The sequence below is a fragment of the Anopheles darlingi genome, chromosome 2, assembly GCF_943734745.1.
Source record: "Anopheles darlingi chromosome 2, idAnoDarlMG_H_01, whole genome shotgun sequence".
In the NCBI taxonomy this organism is placed as follows: domain Eukaryota; kingdom Metazoa; phylum Arthropoda; class Insecta; order Diptera; family Culicidae; genus Anopheles; species Anopheles darlingi.
In genome coordinates this window covers 18,747,092-18,768,374 of record NC_064874.1, presented here as the reverse complement: position 1 = coordinate 18,768,374, position 21,283 = coordinate 18,747,092, and the positions used below count along the sequence as shown (strand labels likewise).

Genomic DNA, 21,283 nt, shown 5'->3' with positions numbered 1-21,283 from the left:
CCATTGTAGCTTGTTATGCTTTGTCGGAGCAAATCTACGCTAGGTTCGTTCTTGAACGCAGGGAAAGTCTATTCGCTACCAATCCTACCGCAAAGTGGATAAGTGCTTATGGTGACGGGCAATACTATTTCGTTATGACCTGCGTGGCAAGGAAAGGATATGTGGCTTAGTGGTGTTCGAGTTAATGAAATTGCATTTTAGATCATCTAATTCGATCTCTAATTGAAAGCTTTCGATAGACAACTCTTCGGATTAGGAAATAGATCCCGAGCATTCCTGCGACAAACACAAATCCAATATCAATCAATTTTGATCCAATGTTTTCGAATTAATTGATGTACAACTTCATAACCTCGGAAGGATTGTTTGAAATTGTGATCATCGTTTCGTGAGAGTATGGAAATATGTTTTCTAAGCAAAGAAACGCCTGGTTCATGGAAAACTGTACCAGCAAATTTGATTACCACTCGCACAATCACTACCAACTACATTATTTCGTTTCAACAGTATGGCCTTCGAAGGAATCGAATCTCTGTTCCCATAAACCGTACCGTACGGTTCTCGTGTATCTCCAAAAATAGCATCCTTTTGGATAGTAAAAGCACTTCCTACGCTGGCGCGCTGCCTGCTACTGCTGCCGGCCAAGCGGTTTCCTTTGGAGCTCGGTATAAACGGGCCGACTCGTCGGACCGACGCCTCGTAAGGACGCTCGTATCCTTTCCCCGAGAGCATCTCAAGGAATTTGGGCTTTCCGGACTCCGGACCGCTTGCTGCTGCTGCTGCTGCTGCTGCTGTGTATCCGTTGGCGCGAGGCCGTTCTTTCGCAACGATGATGATGACGTTAGCGCACGTCCGTAGCGCAATGGAAACCCTTTTCCTGCTCAACAACCATCGCACGAACCGGGTTCCCAGGTGCTAGTAGTGGTGGTGGTAGTTGAGGTGAAAGCAATCTCTGTAACAGCGTTACAGTGCGCCCGGTTGTTGAGGGTGTCGCACGTGTAATGGTAACATGCTCAGGGTGATAAACCGCTCGTAAAATGAAAAGATTTGCACCTTATCTCCACACACATAGTGACTTGCGCCCGGGTAGCAGGTTTGATCTTGCTTGCTGTAACTCTTTAAGAGTTGCCGGGTTCAACAGCTGCCCAACAATTAAAGCGTGGATCTCCTGTGATGCACGGCTTTTCGTTTGATTCAACTTATGAATCCAATAATGCCTCGTCAGCTGTACTGCCTTACGCGTTTACCATACTCCCTTCTGTTGTGCTTTTGTTCCCTTCCCTTTGGCGTTGACTTTTCTCGTTCGTCATCGTGAATAATGGGTTCGTTGCTTTCTTGAAGAAGATTCCGGACCGTACGTGGCACACGTGGTGCGGTCGACAAGTGAGCTGCGACTTGTTAGAACTCAATCCATCGCGCGAATTGGCTCGATCAGTGATTCCACATGTTTGCATCTTTCGGCCGAGGCGCAAAATATCTGTTAAGGCTGATCTCTGCTCTGTTCTCTGTTCGAGCTTCGTTAACGAAAGGAATCAAACTCAATCATTATTTTCGTACCAAGTTCCGTCCCGGTCGCACACGCTCGTGCTAAAAGTGGATTTTTCCAAAACGCCCAATACCATCGTCAGGGCTCAGCATTTGGACATTTTTGCAAGTAAAATGGAACCTACCGAAGACAGGCGGTTGCTACTGCATAATGTGTTCGAAGAGAAATTGAATAAAGAACAGAGCATTAAACGTGGGTGAGGTGGCCGTCGTCGTAGTCGATGGGCGGCTGTGGCCTACAATGGATGTCGAGCAATTCACGGTAACGCAGATGAATATTCAGCCCGGAGGAGTTCGGAGTAAAAGGAACGAGTAATCTGTTACTCGGTGGTAAAAGCATGCCCCGTAATGCTCCTGCTACTATGTTGCGCAAACACTAGCCGACGGATAAGAATGCTTCGAGCTTCATTATGCATACCGTATGCATATGGGAGCATTTTTCCTCATTAGATTTGTGCTTCCCTGTGCTCATTGTTGCTTCTGTGGTTGAGTAGAATTGGAACAGGATTTATGAGTTGCTGACAACCTGCAGAGCTGCAGAGGGGAAAATATGTGTTTTTCCTCAAAGCATAGAGATGGATAAGCGAATAAAGAAGCTCACGATTACGTGTGTGTGCTTCGTAAATCCTCTTGAAATGAATCTGTTTTGATGCCCGTAGCGCTTACCGCACAGGCAAAGAAACAATTAAAACATTAGCACCCGCGGACAAAAAGGAATGTTTTGCTTCTGCGGCAACCTGCAGCGAAAACATGCTCTACACACGCCAACAAATTACACCCACAGGCGGACGCACCTCTCGGTTGCTATCGGTTTTCCCCGGACCCGAGGCTTTGAAGTCGAAGAAATTCCCGACTAATGAGGCAGCTCTGTTGTTGCTTTTGTTCTTTCCACGGGCGTTCGCGTGGCCACCGACCGCTTGGCGTGATGTGCGGCTTCGTGAGAATCGTCGTTCATCTTCGTTCCAGGATCATAAACCACAAATGCGCGCCAGGCACGGCCCGGCCCGGCCCGGCCCGGGCTCAAAGTTCGCCCAAGTTATCCACCAACACCACCACGGCGCGGCCAGCAATCATACCCGGAGGGGGGTCACGCTAATGCAGACCTCACCGAGACCCAGACCTCGCGCCGTGTGCGGACGATGAATTTGGAAACAGTTTCTCAGCGCGGTGTGGCACGCGAAATTACCATAATCGTCCTTGGAGTTGGTGCTCCTGGTGCGGCTATGGGGAGAAAGGGCCTCTTTCGCAAAGGAAATTGTTTCGGAAAAGCCACTCCAACGGCCACAACACCCGCCATCCTCATTGTTTCTGCTCGGGGGTGGTGGTGCTCGGTCACGGCCAGACTTTCCGGTTCGGGGAAACCTCCGGTCAGCCGGTGGAAAGGGGTTGGTACAAGGGATCGTTGTGTTATGCTGCAGACATATTTTGAAGGCTGCCGTTTTTTTTTTGCTGCCGCAAGAAACCAAGCCATGCCCCGTGGGTCCTTCCGCCTGGCTTGGCCTGGGCTGGTCTGGCCTGTTATAATCCAATCGCGGCGCTACCAAGTGGCCACGTTGCAGTGAACCGCTTCATCGGATCGCTCGCATTGGTGGTGATGGTGGTGGTGGTGGTTCCGTAATAAATTGCTCTTTGATGCTATCGCAACCGTTTCTACCACAACAGCTATGCTACTGGAGGCAACGCTGCGGATTTTTGCTCAAACTCATTTATCAATAAGCTCATAACCAGACCAAGTAATGAATCGTATCGTAGGTTGGTGCGACCGAGCGTGATCACTGATACACTGGAACAGACGGCTAGTTTGTTCCTACATTATTAAATAGGGTGGACCAACAATGGTGTAATTGTGTCGTTGTTTTAGTATTTATTGGTCTCCAATCCTTTCAAATTCAGATTTTTCTTTCCAATGTCCTTCGCTTAATATCGCGAGTTTTAGTTAATGTTCTGTAAACCTGTCGCATTGTTAATAGCTCGTTTTCCGTGTTTCTACCTCTCGGGCAAACATCATAACTAGAACAACAAAGGGACCACTGACTGAATGACCACACCGAAAACCATCTTCAACCACCGCCGACAACAGTTTCTCATTATTGTCGTTCATTATTGTCGTTTGAAGAACAGGCCACTTTAGGAGTGAAGCTTTAGTGAGTAGCAGGACAAGGACAAAGCGGCGGTTGTCAATTGTCGTCATTCCTCTTCGGGAAACGGGATTCTTTTCCATTCCCAGCTTGTCAGTAGCCCGCAAGTGCAAGCGCGGTAATGGCTTTGCTGCTGCTACTTGTCTTACTCCTTTATCTTTCGCTTCTGTGTCTAATTAGTCTGCTCGATGGAAAAGCGTAGCGTAACGCGGTAGAATGTGGTACCGACGGGGCGCAGCATTTGAGGTGCATCCTTCATAATTGTTTCGCCTCTTTTCTGTCGGCATAAAGCGCAGTGCAGTGGAATGGTTTTTGCTTTTTGTAAATTGTAAGTCCTTGTCTTCGAGTGTCTTAGTTTTTTTTCCATTATAAGATGATGCCCAGGTGGTAAGCGTGGCCACGTGTAAACATAACAAACTCCCAAGAAGGACACTTAGAGGAAGTACAAGTTGATCGTTGACCTTATGGTCAGGTGATGAGCTTTTGTAATGGGGTTTGTTGGAGCAAATTCAAATTGAATTCTACGAAAAAATGATCGCTTTGTAGAAAATGCTTGAACAAGGTATTTTTTAAATGTCTTTTTCGCTTTCGCATTAGATGAAAAAAAAAACCTTTGACGTAGAGAAGCTTTTGGATGGGATTTTCCAAACTCTTAATCAACCAAATACGCTTTGTGAAAAGCTTTTGAACGTCATTATCCCGTTTTTCGCATAAATCACAAGGGCATCAATTGTTAAGCAGCAGCAGCCGCACCAGCAACGGTACGTGATGCTTCACCAAGAAGGAACAAGTTTCCGTCACTTCGTTCTGGAACAAATTATCCCTTCCCGCTTTTCGTGCCAAGACAAGACAAATTCTGCCACATGGGGTGCGGGAAATGGGTTCCTAGTGAATAGTAATATCGTAAAAGCCAAGACACAGAAGGGTTTGTAAACCACTCTCGGCCTCTGGTAGGTCATAAAAGTTTTCCACCTGTTACTAACTCGTGTGCCGGCGAAAGCTGGCGATGGATGACGACCACGACGACGACGACGATGACGGTTAGGTTGGCAGACGCGATGGAGGCTGTGGAATGTATGCCGACGCCATCTCAGCCACCACCTCGCCATCTAAAACCATTTCTGTGTGTGACCTAGATTCCCACAGGGGAGGGGGCGCGGCAGAGTGGCGCTAGCTGGCAGTCCGGACAGGCCGGAGTACTCCGGGCTAACCCGGTTTGCTACCTTTGATTCCCTAAGATATGATTGTGTCGTTCGTCTGTCGCCGTCGCCGCCGGTGGTGACTTGGGTAGGTTTGACTTTCTCACCTCTCGCCAGAAAGACACCAAGAGTGCGACGTCGGGTGGTGGTGGTGGGGTGGTCTGGCCTGGAAATGGGTTGTAACATACGCTGCCAAGCTGCCGGTGGGGGGGGGGGGGGGGGAGATCCGCCACATACGCCATTCATTCTCTGCGCTTTTCTGCGCTTTTGTTGGCAATTTCTTTTCAGCCTTCTGTACACCCCGAACGTGCACACACACACACACACACACACGGCCACTCATTACTGTGGCCTCGCGATCTATGCCGGGACCGTCGCTTTTCGCCATATCACGCTCCTTGGGCCCCTTGTTAGCGCCGTCATTGCGAGTGGCTCGAGAGGGCGAGGTTATGGTTATGTATCTCCGGGAGTCTGGGCAGAGGGACCATCCGGACGGCCCATAACCAGGCGGTGGCGATGACGGTGACGGTGAATTGTATGCCCCACTCGCTATGATGCTTCACCGTCGAAGCGGAAGCACACATTGTTGCATCCCGCCCGGCGTTTGGTTTGGTTGGAAAGACCCCCGGGGGGGAAAGGCTTCAGTTCCGTGGTGGCCCGGATCAGCAACTTTAGCACCGAGAACAATGCTCACCGCAATACCTGCATAAGGTCTCCCGGGTTCCTGGTGTCTGGTGAAGCTTTAACTTTCCATTTTTTTGCCCCCCCCTCCATCTCTCTTTTTCTTCTGTTTTTTGTTGGAGATGACTAGTTGGCCGCAAACGTCGTCGCTGTCGCTAGGTGGTTGGCTAGGTCATAAGACCACCTCCCGTGGACAGACGGATGTGGTGCACTTTGGCTGGACGTACAAATGACTGAGTGGATGTGTGTGTTGGTCTTGGGGAAAACACGAACTCATATCACCATCACCGCCACCGTCATCATCATCATCATCCTCATCACTCGTGAGGAAAATAAGACGTGTATCCTCCGCCGTTGCCACTGCACTAATGTTGTGCAGCGAATGCAGGCACTAGCGGCTTCCGTGCGCCATGGTTTTAAGGATAAGTGGCCGTATATTGCGCAGCAGCAGCATCCGGCTGAGAAGTAGCCAATTATTGTTGAAGTAGACAGGAAGTCAACAGGACTTGAGTTTGCTGTTGCTGCTGCGCTAAAAAACCCGGCTGCCGGTTGCCGACTGTAGTTGCGCTAATTATTTCCACAACCACAAGCCTTTCGAAGGGAATTTTTAATGAAGGTAGGGGTTCTGTTACCTGTCGTGCTTCTCATTTACATTTAAATCGTGAAAAATACCCCCAATTTTTATGGCATTTCTAGCCGCTTAGGTTTGGGAAGTAGATCTCGGGATTTGCAGGTTCTTTTACTGTATGCTTTTGGTCCTGTCCAGATATAAGAATTTAAATCTTAGTCCTGTCCAGATTATAAGAATTTAAACCACTCGACGATGGTATTGATTTCTATTTCCCATCATCGCCAAGAAATTGATGAACCATAAAGCACTAACAGTTTGTCTGTTTTGCACATTGAGTGTTAAGTCGCTTGGAAAAGATGGAATCTGTAACAATCTTTTAAAATTAGTAATGAATGGAGATAGTATTGGATTGAATCAGCTGCTCTATCCATTTTACCATCTAAAATGTTGGCGGAGCAAATTTTTGATGATAAGTCCGATATTATAGTCTGAACAAGAGGATACACTGTAAATTCTGCTGTACTACATACACTAGCCACTATCACCTAGACTTGAACTTCAAGTATACTGGATCGTACTCAATCTATCCGATCCAGTCCGAAATCCCAAATATTTCGTCCAATCAGCCTTCCGGTCACCACATCAAATAGACCACCTTCAAGATCAGCAAGTTCGGTAGACATCACCACATGAAGTAACTGTAAGTGGTTGAGTGATTTTTGCATAAGCCCCATACCTCATCGTCAGCATCGGAATGTTTCATCCATCAACTCCTTCGCTTATCGGTGAGATCGCCCCTATGCCACAGACACACACACACACAATATCTAATAGATGGCCGTTGGCCAAGCCTTTCCTTTAAGCCTACCGAGACAGAGACAGAGAGAGAGAGCGTATGTCTGGTGTGTTCCTAAGTGAAAGATAAAGTAAACTAAGCCCGGCTCTAGTTTTCCCAAGTTTCCTCCCTCTCGTTGCGCACCCCATCAAGCTCAAATTGATGTAGTCTCCACGGGTGTCAAATAGGTTGACTGCTGCTGCTGCTGCTGCTGCTCTCGGGGTGATTACCACGACCGGACGGACCGGACCCTCCTATCGAATCTCCAGCAGCAGCAGCACCGATATGATGGGAGCACTTGCTTTGAGCATGAAATTTATGATCTTGTCCCAGCAGCAACGAGCAACAGGATTGGGAGTTTTTCTTTCCATCCCTCTGCCCATGTCCCTGCCCTTCTATATTTTCCCACTTGTAGCACAACACATATGGTATTCGCCTCGGTTCTTAAAGCTGACCGACACCACTGTATGCGAAATCAATTATCACTGTTTACCATCGTTCGTTTGATGGGGGGCTTGAGTAGTAGTAGTAGTAGTAGGGCGATGGATGTATGGGACGCTAGTAGTAGCCAGGCACACTGACGAGCGAAGAGCGGCCGTAAACGTATGCGGGCAAAATTATCCTTCATATTAATTTCAAGGCATCTCACCGCCTGCTCTGTCCCTTGTGTGCTCATGTCTCTGTCCATGATCTGCATGTTTGTGTGCGAGCCTGTGTGTGCCTGTGTGTGTCTGTGTGTGTGTGCAGACGTGCTTTTTGCTTTGGGGCGCAACAGCGAGACCCAGCATGCTGCCACAGCTACCACCATGTTCTTCGCTCGTACCATATGAAATATGCATATTGCATATGTTGGAATGTAACCCTTCGTCCCTTCTTTTTTGCACCACGTGTCAGTGTGTGTGTGTGTGTGTGTGTGTGTGCCTGTGTATGTTTACCATCGTCCAACGCCCACGTTGTCGTTCTCTTCGGCCGTAGTGAGCAGCCGTCTCTGGCAGTATAGGCAGCACGCTATGCCATGAATCGCAAATGGAGCAACCGTCCCCGTCGGATGCAGGGATTTTTCGTAGTAAGCTCTGATTTTGATCCTTACCGAATTGCACTGCTACTTTGTATATGGGTGTAATGTTTACTTTTATGTGGCTTTCAGTGGGGGGCGTGTTACGCACAGTGGAGAGTGCTTTAAAGAACCAGGAAGGCATAATAGTGTAATTTAAGGCACTCAATTTAATTAACACTCACTCAGTCTTGGGCTTTGTCAGTTCGATCAAAACGTCGCTTTTATGGTTTCCCAGGTGCCCCTCCAGGTATGATGGTGACGGAATCCGATTCATGATGCGCAATGCGCACAACGTTGACCTCACCCGTTGAATGCTAAGGTAATTGGTTTTGTAAAATTAAAATTAATTCCCGGTATCTCGCTGGTGAATCCATTTGCATTCCAACACAAAAAAACACACACACACACACACACATACTGGTGAGTCTGGTTGCGCTGTTCTGGCTGCCAAGCACTAAACTTGTAGATTACGTTTCGCGAACAAGTTGATCTAAAGTTTGGTCCGCAGAAAAGGTAAAAAGGAAGAAGGGCCGTCACACCGGGCATAGACCGACCATTTGTGTGGTTCGTGGTGCTTAAATTATTCCAATGCTACTTCTTGCTTGCAGATGACTACTAGATTCCCATTCTTGTGGTCGAATTATAAATTCAAAAACATTGAAAACCTCTCTCTCTCTCGTTCACTGGAACCAAACCGTTCCGCCATTCCGCCATTCCGCCATTGCGTTTTCTAACCGTTGTTAGCTTCCTCGCCTAGCTAGCCCCAGCGTGCCAAAATGTCGTGTCGTCCATTGGTGGGAGCTTTTTGTTTTTCGCTTATCAAAAACTTTTCCCCTCAAACTTATGATCGTGGAAATTCTCATTCTCTCTCTCTCTCTCTACCGTGCGCCACGGTCAAGTGCGGTTGAGCTACGAGCAGCTTCCTTTATTCCTAGCGGCCCAAATGGACTGACCAACCATGCCTAGCCTAGTCCAGAATGATTGCGGGATACGTGAGGGAGCAAAAAGGAGAACCTGGAGGGATAAGTGCAAGCGTGGATTAAAGGAAACATTTTCCGCAGCGCGAGCGCGAGGAGTAGATTACTGGATGTTTTACTGGATTCGGACTTTCCTCGGTGGCTCAGTGACCCCTTCCCTTCCCCGGTGGGGAACGGGGAAAGATTATTTGCGACGTGTAGCATACCAAACGGGAACGGTCGAATCCACCGGCAGGCAGGCCAGCAGTCCGGCCGTCCGGCCATGTCATTTCAATCTTCTCCTGCGCCAAAAACCGAACCCCTGCCGAAGGTCCGTTGTTGGTTTGCTGTTGGTTTTTTTCTTGCCTTTTCCTTACCCCGAGACACAGTCGAATGGTTTTACTACTTTTACCCATTATGTACTCCGCTCCTGCTCCCGGTCTTGCTTTCTGTGTTTGTGTCTGTGCTGAGGGTATTCCGGCAACGGACAACCCGGTCCGGCGCCGGCCACCCGGTCGGCTGTGGAGCTCCGTTTGTGATTACTTTTCGGGGGCAATTCTATTAAAAGACAAACCGGAAGCGTTCGGGTCGATGACAGAGAGAGAGAGAGAGAGACGCTTGCCAAGAGGCAAGTAGCGTGTTTTTCAAGCAGTGATACCCTCAGCTACCTCATCCACATCTGCCAAATGTGGAAGCTGAGGACGGGAGTTGAGAAAGGATGATGCAAAACCAGGGAGACCCGAAGTTGTGTGGGGCCTTGGGCCTGGCCGACCAGCCGGTCGGTCGGTTGGTCGGCCGGTGGGAATTTGGTTTTTAACGACTCAATATATGGCGGTAAGCTATCTCCATAAATCGTTAAAACAAGATTTATGTTAAGCCAGTAACTAACTTCACTTTCTATCCCAGAACTCCGGGACCCGGGACCGAACTTTTGGGGTGATACTGGTGCACGACGCCCCCTTGTTTTTGCTGGTCCAGTGTCTCATGCTTTGTGACTTGGTCTTGGAACCGACGACCTATCTGTTGTTTCGTCCCATTTTAAATTAGAATACTGATTACGTAGCGTTGCAGGAGTCGAGTTGGGGATTGAGTTTAGGTCTTTTTTTTTCAAATGAATCTCACCATGACAAAGCGGTACGGGCGGTGTAGATTTCGTGCTACTTCCGCCATAGACCGATGCACACATGTACGGTACGTGGCCGGAAAACCAGCGGCAACCGCTAACAGGCCAGCTCCATTTCCAAATCCAACTGCCTAACTCTAGTGTGTCTCTATGATCGAAGCACTTCGGTGGCCACGCTGGTGTGTGATGTCACACACACACACACACACACACACATACCAGAGTCTGGACCGGAGAAAATGGTAAAATATGGCATCGACTGTCTGGGATGATGGTCCGCCCTGCCCTTTCTCGGTTACCATCCCACCATCCCACCGACTACTGCGCTGAGTGAAAAGTTGGCACAACGGATGTCGGAAAACGACGGCAACGCCAACTTTGGATCTTTCCTTTCGCTCTTTCTCTCTCTCCCTTCCATTTGCGGTGGTGCCTATACGAAAGAGGTCGCCACAATGGGCGCGCACAGTGGTACCGATGGGAATGTTGTTCCGCAATGTCTGCCTGTCTGCCTCGGAAAAAAACCTCGAGGTTGTTGGTTTGCGGCCGGCCTCGGAAAGCACCGGAAAAACGCACACTCACACACACACACACACGAGCGCCCGAGTATCTTGTGCGTGGAGTTTCGGGACGCCGCGTGATGGACGCCTTTTGTTCGGTTGGACGACGAAGTAACCTATGATTACGCGCCTTTCCCTCCGCCCGGATACCATTCGACCGGATTACTAGGATGGATACTGTCGGCGCTCGTCCCGGAGTAGCCCCTATCATTTGTCAACTCCTGTGGTGTGTGGCCGGTGGCCAAGATTTATGTTGCTTTTTGCCGACCGCCGCCGCCGCCGCCAAGAGCGGACCTTGGGCCATCCATTTTGTTCTAAAGTCTCGCCGTCTCGCGAAATGATGATTTGTTTTTATTGTGGATTGTGCCAAATATGGCGTCCAATGTCCAACTGCCGCGTTCCACTCTTTCTCGTCTCTCGTCATCGTCAAGGGGTTGGGAGGGAGAAGGGGGGAATTTGTAACACATTGTGTCACGCCCAATCTCGCCCATTCTCGTGGCGTGGCGTGCGTGCTGGGAAATAAAATTCGGGCTCGCCGTCGAAGCCAGGGATCACGTACCACCACCACCAAGCCGCCGGTTGGCTATTTTTGGTGGCTCGCCAGCCGTCACGAATGTCGAATGGCACAGAACTGATTGTGTGTGTGTGTGTGTTTGTGTGTGCGAAAAGCTGCTGTCACGGATAAAAGATGTCATCTCACGTCTTGCGAATGAAACGCGAACGAAATCGTGCCATCGCCGTATGACCGACTGCTCGCCTGCTACGGATGCTGCCCGCCACGGAGCAAACTCGCAACTATAGTACGCGGTGGAACCCATATGTCAACGGCAACCGACGACCGTTCGCCTCCTCTGTGGTCCCTCTGTGTACGGTGATCATTCTCGCGGGGCGTACGCGGTCGTTGGAGTGTTTATCTTGGTTTGGATTGCACATTTGGTCCGCGCCCCGGCAACCTGTTGCTGCCGCTGCTGCTGCAACTCTCACTCTACAATCCTGCTGCTCAACACCCCTCCACGCCCCGGATTTGGTGGATGGATGTCAGGGCGCGGGATTATGAAATGAAATCACAGACTTGCGGCAAACTGGGCGGATGAGCTGATGATAAGAGGAAAAAGGCAAGCAAAAATGAAAACTGACAGCAACAGCAGTAGCAGCAGCACCCGGCATGTGACCATGTGCAGGAGGACGAGGAGGAGCGTCAAATGCGTCACGAGAGAGAGAGTGTTCGCGGAATCGCTGGTTGAAACCGATAGCCCGATGAGGTTTGTTTGTCTGAAATATGAACCGGGTGTTACAGATCGGGATGTATTGTATCTAAATCTCCTTTGCCGGGATTGTACACTCCGCTCACGAACGTTCGGTAGGTGGGTGGGATTAGGTAGAGATAAGTGGTGTTTGTTTTATATGCTTCCCGGATGTTCCCGATAGCACGGATACATCGTGTTACGCCTCTTAAATTGCTGACTAACGACCGCCATTCAATCACACAGTTCACAATGTTTCAATAAATTGTTGAATTTTACTTGATTTTGTTTCCTATTTCGAGGTCGCATGAAGTTGTCGCGTGAAAAAAGGATATGCACCGTGAAGTTGTACTGTGTAAAATGCATACATTGGTATGCATCGCTCGTAACTACATTTTGGGACTCGCTTGTCGCCTCCTGAAGCACTATTCCCTCCTGACACCAGCCGGATTCCCGCCCGTGAATCGTTTTGCGAGTCGCTTTTATCGTCGAAAACGTTCGATGGAAATCACGGAAACTCAATAAAAGAAAACTTGATCCTTCCACTCGAACCTTCGTTCGAACCAATCGGCTGTTCCAAGTGAGACGTGTGAGACGTTGATGTTTCGTCCAGTCCTGCAACCGACACGAACAGAAAGGTGATTCTGCATCATCCAGCCCCACGGGCGCTATAGTGGCCTCCTGGTGGTGGTTTCATTTGCAACTCAATCGACGTCGATCGACAACAAGCGACGCAAACGAGCGTCGAAAAGGTCGGCAAGAAGGAAAAAACTTTCGGCATGAAAGCGCAACAGGGCGTGAAACATCGCGCCTTCACCACGCGAAGGAACAACTCCCGGAAACCGGATCGGAACGGAACGGAATGGCCGGGAATTCAGCAGCCTGCAGGTCTGGCCTGGTCTGGAGGCCAATGGCCAATGATAGGGAGCGATTGAGACGGAAAAGTTATCGAAACGATAAAATTGATTCTTCCTTTGCGATGCGAACTGAGCGACTGAGGGCCAGCGGAAACGACTTCACGACTCTAGTTTTCCCATCGACCGTGAGTTGTGGCTTGGAAAAGGTAACTTCCCCCGAGAGGCGTGCTGATAACTGTCGTGGTTTTCCGGGAAAGCTGCCTAAGGGTGAACTTTCCCGTCAGCTGTAGTCAACTGCATTCTCGTTGCCAAAGTTGCGCCTTTGAGTCGAGAGGATTCATACTCGAGTTAGCGGTTGGTTTGTGTGTCGCATATTTATGTTGCAATGTTTTAGCGAGCATCATCTGAGGGAAAAGTTTAGAGCAGATATTGGATCTTAGTATCTGATATGAGCAAAATAATTAATTTATTTGTATTCTGGTCTTTAGTTAACCGTTTACTGAATCATGCACGAACAGGATAAATGATTACATTAAATAGTTTTCCATAGAGATAAATGTATGTAAAATCCAGCAATTTGAATGCAGTGCAAGAAATACTTTGAGACTTAATTTTTATTTTATTTTTATTTTATTCGAAACATTCGAACGAAAACATTCCGATTCGATTCAAAATCGTAATGTCACCTCAAACCCAGGGTTATCCCCGAGGAGATACATTCCAAAGAAATTTCATTTTTGCTGCATGTTTATTTCTTGCTGCCCACAAGAAAACGAAACCCTGCATCGTTCGTGGATAGTGTTCTGAAAAGTTAGGTTCACTTTTTTATGTTTCCTGTGCTGTTCTTTGGCGTTAACGCCAACCGAACTATTCTGTGACAAGAGCTTTATATATATAGGATAGAAGAATCCAAAATAGCCGACACACTTTTCAGTACAACCCTTGTAGGGTGACGGTCGGTTAGTTGGCACAAAACCGAAGGGACACTACTGACAGGCATGACAGGCAGAGATGTCACTCCCTTTTTGACCGGAGATGGCCAGAATTCCCGCTCGGTACCATCTTCTACTACAGCTCCATTGTCATTGTTGCCGTTTTGATGGTTCCGTTTCAAATTATTGTACGTTTTGATGGCACATCGAGGCACATCCTTTTATGATGGTTTAGGAATTGCCCCAACATATATATATATTCTTCTCCAACGACGCCGTTTAAGAACTGTAGCCTCAAGAAGAAACTCATTCGAAGTAGTTCTTTGAGGCACACGAAGATAAGAACAACGCACAAGACACACAACGGGTTTTCAAAATGTAAGTGGCCCCCACCTCACGGTTGCTGCCTCTCAGGACTCTCATGAGGTCCGGGATTCCTGGGTTGCTTGTGTGAAAAGATGTTCCAAACGTGTGGCTCTTCCAATGCACCGTCGTCGTCGCTTCGTTCGTAGCTTTTGGCCTTTGTTTCATTATCTTAACGAGCAGCAGCAATGGTGTTGATGGTCGTCTTGCAGCTTGTGAACGTCCCCGGAGGTGGTTCACACACAAAGATCAAGCTAGTAGCAGCAGCAGGAGCTCTGGTTGCTAGTGATCCCCGAAACTGGGACATCATTCGAATCGCGCTACGGAATCGAAGGAACAGAATGGTCCTACAGCATGCGGTCTTACGACTGTCACCATAACCCTTGTCTCTGCCTCACATTTCGGAGCTCAAGAGCTATTTTCAATTAGTGCACAGATGGTTCGCCGTAGCATATGGCGTATACGCCCGTGCGTGCGTGTATGTGTGTGCTTTGTGCTCGTAAGACGAGACATTCAGAATGTCGTTGGCGGAATATCGTATCTCATATCAGCAGCACTGGGTTCCCCAGAACCAACTTCCCAACGACCCTTCTGGAGCACGACGCTTACAGATCCATCTTTTACATTTAAATTGATCGATGGTTACTATGATTGGTATGGGAAGCAGCAGTGAAGTGGAGCAGAATACGCCGTCGATTGAAACCACAAAACAGTCATTTGCGGATGACTCGAACGTAAAAAGATACCAGATGGATCCTGTTGGGTGGTTTCGTTTGTTCTACATAATCACATAAATTAATCATGCGCATGTTTGGCTGTTCACGAGACACAGATTGCCACCCGGGGGACCATGGGACCGGGGGAGGGGGGGACCTTCCTCCACGTGGCCTCCGTTTTTCGAAAATCGAACTTCCAAGTATCTGAGCCCATGTCGCCCCATCTCGAACTTCGGAGTTCGGTGTACGGTAGCATCCCGTTCCATTTTACTCATTGATGCGTATCATGCCTATCCTTGGAGATGCCAGCAGCCCTCCACACTCTTCCTCTACAGCACCGTAAGATGCCATCGTTTCGGCGAAGGAGTTTGAAATTATACCCACCGCCATCTTCTTCAGGATCGTGGTGTGTGAGAGAGTGAGAGATGAAGGGCCTAGCAAGAAGAGAGGTCCAATCACGCACGCACGCACGCACGCACGCACCGTTCCCTAATGCTGTAACAAATTGGTAGCAATATTTCAAAAGCCCATCCATTGGACATTGATCCATGGTTCATGGATCCCGTGTGCACGATCTCCTCTGTTTTGATCGATCGCTTCGTTTTCACTCGCTTCGGTGTTGGTTGTACGATGTAGGAAGCGTTTTATAGCGGCACGCAGCATAAGGCCTAGGTCCGGGAGATGTCTTACATCATAACTAGTGGCAATCGATCGGGGGGTAAATCAATCGAAACCATTCGCTCGCCCACTCGGCCATCGGAACAGAACATGACCTACCACACATACACACACACACGTTGTTGCAATCTGAACCACTCGGAATGTTCGGATTCCGGAAGAATTTGATTTGCTACCGTAACACGATTACGGTTGACGAAGGGCTACTGCCAACCGTCAACTCGAACTGGAGCTGTCCGGTAGGAAGTGTAGTCCGAATTCGATTACTCATGCTGTGCTGCAACCCTTCTTCTGCCAATCGTCTGGCCACCGATCGAACTGATTGAGTAGATCTGCTGCTGCTGCTGCTTTTGCTTTTGACGCCAAGATGATGCATATCAATTTGCGCTGTGGCACCTATCTATCCGATTGATTAGAGACAGAAACCTTCCAGTTCACGTTGGTGAAACCTCGCAAAATGACGTGTTCGCCGGTTGTTGTGGAACAATTATGGATGGAATGTTGCCATCGTGCCAATTGTTGCTTTCTTCTGCCATCGTCGCGACCACGAGGTTGATGAGAACAAAGAGGGAATTTGGTTTATGCTGGGCGTGTTTGGCGTGCTGACTGCTCGCACCACACCCTGCAACAATTGGTACTCATCTGATGGCGTGACGAATACTTTGGCATCATAAATCTCGAGCACAAACAAACAGGCATGGCGTCTGGTGCGTGAGGAGCGCTTCTAATCGGTATTCCGAGAATGGTGGCACTCACAATATGTTACAACGTAGCATATGCTCCCGAGCCCCTCCTTTGAACCAGACACATAGACGAGCATACCTCTTATGCATCTCGATTAAAAAGTTGGCTTATGATGTTGGCCTCGAAAACTCAAGGCCTACCAAGCATGATGAACAGTGTCGTCAAGCGGCGTCGCGAGGAAACAATATCATTTCGAACGAGAGCCCCTAATTGAACTCACCTCGTGAGTCAATCTTCTTCATTTTCGTCAGTTTTTTTTGTCGTCGTCGTCGCGTCGCGAAACATCGCGACTCACACGCACGGTCACGGGACTCCACGCGACGGGACGGGACTAATTGCCAGGGAAAATTAATTTCCCCGCCCCCCTCCTCTTCCCCTCCCCTCTTTCCTGCCGCATTTGTCACCTCAGAGCAAAATGGGAGTTTATTGGGCGCGGGCATAGACAGTGGTGGGATGGTGGGCGCACACTCGTGCTGCACGCCCAGCGTGTATATGGTTAATTGGGTCTTTCGGGTGGGGGGAAAACGACGCCACGACGTATAATGATGCTGCCTGATGAATGAACAATCTGGCAGGTTAAATGGCAGGGGCCCAGGGCCAAAACAGCATTAACCTAATCGCGTTGAAGGCCAAACGTCAACGAAAGCCAGCTAATCAGGACCGACCACCCACCCACCCACCCGCCCCCGCAGCACTTGGGCCCAGATCCCCGGATTGGCTCGGATGATGGCGTTTATTTTGTTTTGGGGATTTTATTGGTTTGATGTTGTTTGAGGTTGACACATTGTAGCGCCGCGACGAACGGGCTTATCGTATTGCTTCCTGGCGCGCACCCAGGCACACACACACACACACACACACACACACACACACACACACACACACACACACACACACACGCACACACACACACACCTATCTAGGTCACGACGGAACGCTCTGCATGCAAAGTCCCATCAGATGAACTGCTGATAGCTCGTTGCGGCCCTTGTCGCATTTGTATGATTTCTCACGGTCTTGGCATCAACAAGACAAGCCGTGGAAGGAGGGTGCATTCGAGAGCGACTCGAGAGGGAAACCCCAAGAGCCCAAGAGGTCCACAGACCATTAGATATAATCCAGCGTAACGCATCCAGCGTCCCCACCACCAAAGAAGCAGAGAGCAAAGAAGCCTGTTCCCCTCAACGACTCCCCATTGTGAGTCCACCCCGTAGCGGGGCGTCGGGCCCTAGAATTACGGTGCCAGAGCGTAACCGGAGCGCGCTTTTGTTGCTCGCATGCCAGCGAACCATTTGCCAGCAAGCATTCTACCGTATTCTGGATGGGATTCCATCCCCTTATCTAATTCCCTTCCTCTCTCTCTCTCTCTAGCGGGCGCAAAAGAACCGCTTGACAGTTACCAGTACACCGACCTAACTGTGTCTGTGTCTAGTGGGTGGGCACACAGCCCCCGATGTATGTAATTATCGCAAACAAACCTCGCAAATGTCCGTTGTCGACGCCGCAAACGTCACTTTACATTAGTGCACCCCGTGTCTCACTCTGTGTGTGTGTGTGTGTGTGTGTCGGACTTGCGTGACGGATCCAGGCCGAATCGTACAGGGACTCTTGGGCCCCCCTTGTTCCAGGTTTACAATCGTAGACGCAGTCGAGGAGGCATTCGGAGAAAATTATCCACAACCACGACCGGGAGTGCCGGGAGGGGAAGGGGCAGGGGCTGCGGTCTCGGGGATAACTGGAACATGGGAACAACTGGCGTATGTTTTGCCACGGCCACAGCCAGCCACACCTCCGACACATTGCACTGTACCACCGGGATATGTGCCACGACAATGGCAATGCCGACAACGATGCCGCTAAATACTCAACGCATTAGACTCGCATTCGTGCGAAGAGGCCCGAGAGAAGGGACCACCTCGACCGTATATTCCCGGACCCATCACCAGCACCAGCGCGCCATTCCCCACGCAACAGTGCTAGTTGCAATCCGTTGCACATTTTAATGTGCATTTATGTCTGCCACCACAGCACATCAGGAGCCGGGATGGATGCCGGGTGCATGCAAACGACGATAATCCGGTGCGGTGGCCGCTTCTTGGAAAATGACGGTCTATATCCGAACGAGATGCGCCAATGCGAGAAAGCTCCGGCAAAACGGTAAACAACAGTTGCTGTTGCGGCTGCCGGTGGTGACGGTGTTGGTTGTGGTGCTTTAGTGAGTCCTTATGCGACGTGTGTTTGTTTTGTGGCGTGGCTGGATGATTGATTAGTTGTGGGATTGTGTATGACGCAACGTCCAAGGCAAAGGGAAGTGAAACGAGGATATATTCGACGAAGAGAAAAGAGCATTTCGAGAGGTCCTGCATTTGCGTTGAGCGCCTCTATTGCCCTGATCATTCCTGCGCGTAATGAGAGAGCCAGATTTGGCCAATTCCATCTGTTGTTCCCCCCTGAGAATATGTTGCAGAAGAACGGAGGCACTATCGCCGTCCTTGGAAATGTTTGCAAGACCATCTTTTCACCAAGTCTCACGGAACATAACGGTCGGTTCCAACCTTAGCACGGGTCTCGGTATGCTTGATTTCCGTTGGTTCTTCGCGAGGTCCCTATTCCGTACCACGTCGATTTCAGCGCACTGCAACCCACCGGGAGGGCCCTAATCACTTTGGCCTTCGCGTTCCCCGTGGAGCGCGTAGGCCTTTGGCGTACGGTCCGGGGCCGGGGGGGCCTTGGCGTTTAACGATCTCACCAACATTTCCTCCACCTCGATACCTCGATGAGGGTTCAAGGTGTACGCATCTCAACCGCCTCCTTTGGTGGCGTGGCTGTACGGAAATCGTCCGAAGAAAAAAAAACCAGAACCAGTGAAAACAGTCTGCAACCGAAGTAAGCCGAAAAAAAAAATGGAAATAATAAACGAAAATGAAACCGAACCGTGCGGCCGCGAGCTGGCGTACCCCGGCGTAGCTAATCCTCCGAGGATCACGATTCTGCGTTCGACTTTGTTTTTTTCTCTCTCTTCTCTGTTGCTTTTGCTCTTTTTACCTCAATTTGAAGGCTTTTCCACGGTTGCTGATGATGAAAGGAAAGCCAAGAGTCAAGCAGCAGCAGCAGCAGCAGCGGCAGCATCGTATCAGCGCGAACGAAACGAAACTTTGGTCTACCTTTCCATCCGATGATGATGATGATGATACGCTTGCGGGCACATCGTACTCGCGTGCATGTCTTGCGCGGCCAAGAAGTTCTGGCCCAGGTCCAAGGGAAAGAAAGGGGCGGGCTGGGACTCGAAAATGTGCGGCGTAACGAAATTGATTACCACTTTTCTGTTCCGTTCCGCCGCTACGGGAACGTTACGTTCCCAGCACTACACGATGATGATGCTGATGATGGTACATGGCAGGGGGTGTGTGTGTGTGTGTGTGTGGGATGTCTGATAATGCGCGTTTCATATTTCCCCGTACCCTCCGTTTCTTACATTCAACTCACCTTATCCTTCTCTCTTCCTTTCTCTCTCTCTATCTCCTTCTAGATACTTCGAGATCATCGTTCACGGATCATCTTCGCCGTCGGCGTCGTCGTCGTCATCGTCGCGGACGTTGGTTTGTCGGGCATGAGAACGCGGTACGTGCCGGTTGCTGGTGGCGCGTGATGCTGATGCTGGACGCGCCGTTCCAGTGTCACCGTGTCTCATGTGGCGACCGCAAGCGGAACACGGACACGCCAACGCGACAGCCACAGCGTACGACGGTTCCGGGAGAAGTGTTCCGGTGCCCCGGATACCCCGCCGGTGCATCATCATCAAGCTGGCTGGCTGCTGGCAGCAGCAGCACCAGTACCAGTAGTGAACCGATATCATCGGGCACCGGTTCGCCCGTCGACACCGGACGTCCGGGAAACAGTGCTGCGCCGCGGCCGCGTTTGCCGGAAGGCATCAGCCAGGCTGGTGCCAGGCTAGGGAGCGAGCCGGAGGATGGAGCTGAAAGTATGGGTCGAAGGAATCCAACGAATCGTCTGCGGTGTGACGGAGGTTACCACATGCCAGGTACGTAGTGCGCGATCCGGCGAGGTTACTATCATCCGCTACCGTCACCGCGGAAGTTTCTTCGAAATGCTTCACATCTCGTCAACGTCGAATGTCGAAGTCAATCGTTCCGTTCCGCTGCGGCACTGGATGTGTCGTTTGGGAAAAGGAAAAAGGGAAAAAGCGGGAAGCACTGTACGTGTTATGTTACAGCGAGAGGATGAGCATGAGGTGTCGCTAAGTGAAGAAACAACATTTTCAGCTTAACGTTCCATCCGGGTCGGGATGTCGCGTTGTCTTCATTGTCGTCGTCGTCGACCAATCTCGAAGAAGTTTCCCTGAGTTCGAATATCTTGTCAATGGATTTGACATCCGCCTCAACGAGTTTTGGTCGCTAGTTGCATGCATTTGCATCATTAAATATCATTTTAATTGGGTAGCAGTAATCGGATGACTTATCGATGGCTTTCAGATTATGGATTCCTATTTATGCTCTCCACCGCAGCCATATTTATGTATGTTGTGCTTTTTCTCGTCGCTAAAATTAGCCAAACGGTGCCCATCAATAGTAGTTATCACGTGGCAGTGTCAGTCTAATTGCCGCCATGAAATTGATATGAGTGTTTCTATAAAAAGCCGAATCAATTAAACGGCAATTAATTGCCCGGGGGAAGTAATCCTCACCAGCCTTGGCAAACGGATACCATTCTAGTCTGGTCATCGTTTTTTACTCTCTCTCTCTTGCTCTCCGCAAATGGGAATCCTGTTTGTATAGAGCTGATCGCTACGCTAGGGACCTTCGGGGAACCGTGAATAATACTATTTGAGCCAGCATGTTCGGCGCACATAAATGCTTCCAAGAAAAATTGGCCATCTGTTGCAGACCCCGAACGTAGCGAGCATCGATGGTGGTGAGGACGGCTCGAATTCGATTTAAATGGCAACGAATTGAATTTGCATTGCCATTGCGGGGAAGATGTTTTGGTCTCCCGTTGGCTCTCCCGCGAAACGGTAGAATATTGAAACAAAAATACCAACCATTCGCCAATGTGTAGTACCCAATATG

General features: G+C 49.6%; 1 protein-coding gene across 3 annotated transcripts in view; it reads left to right on the top strand.

Annotated features, from left to right (window-relative positions):
- Positions 1-21,283, top strand: part of LOC125948827 (myb-like protein AA) — an 82,006-nt gene that overhangs the window by 16,260 nt on the left and 44,463 nt on the right. For all 3 annotated transcript variants that reach the window (XM_049675294.1, XM_049675293.1, XM_049675292.1), the window contains exon 3: positions 19,726-20,238. In XM_049675294.1, coding sequence (XP_049531251.1) covers positions 20,167-20,238 — 72 coding nt within the window. In that variant the 5' untranslated portion in view covers positions 19,726-20,166. The remainder of the gene's footprint in view (positions 1-19,725; positions 20,239-21,283) is intronic.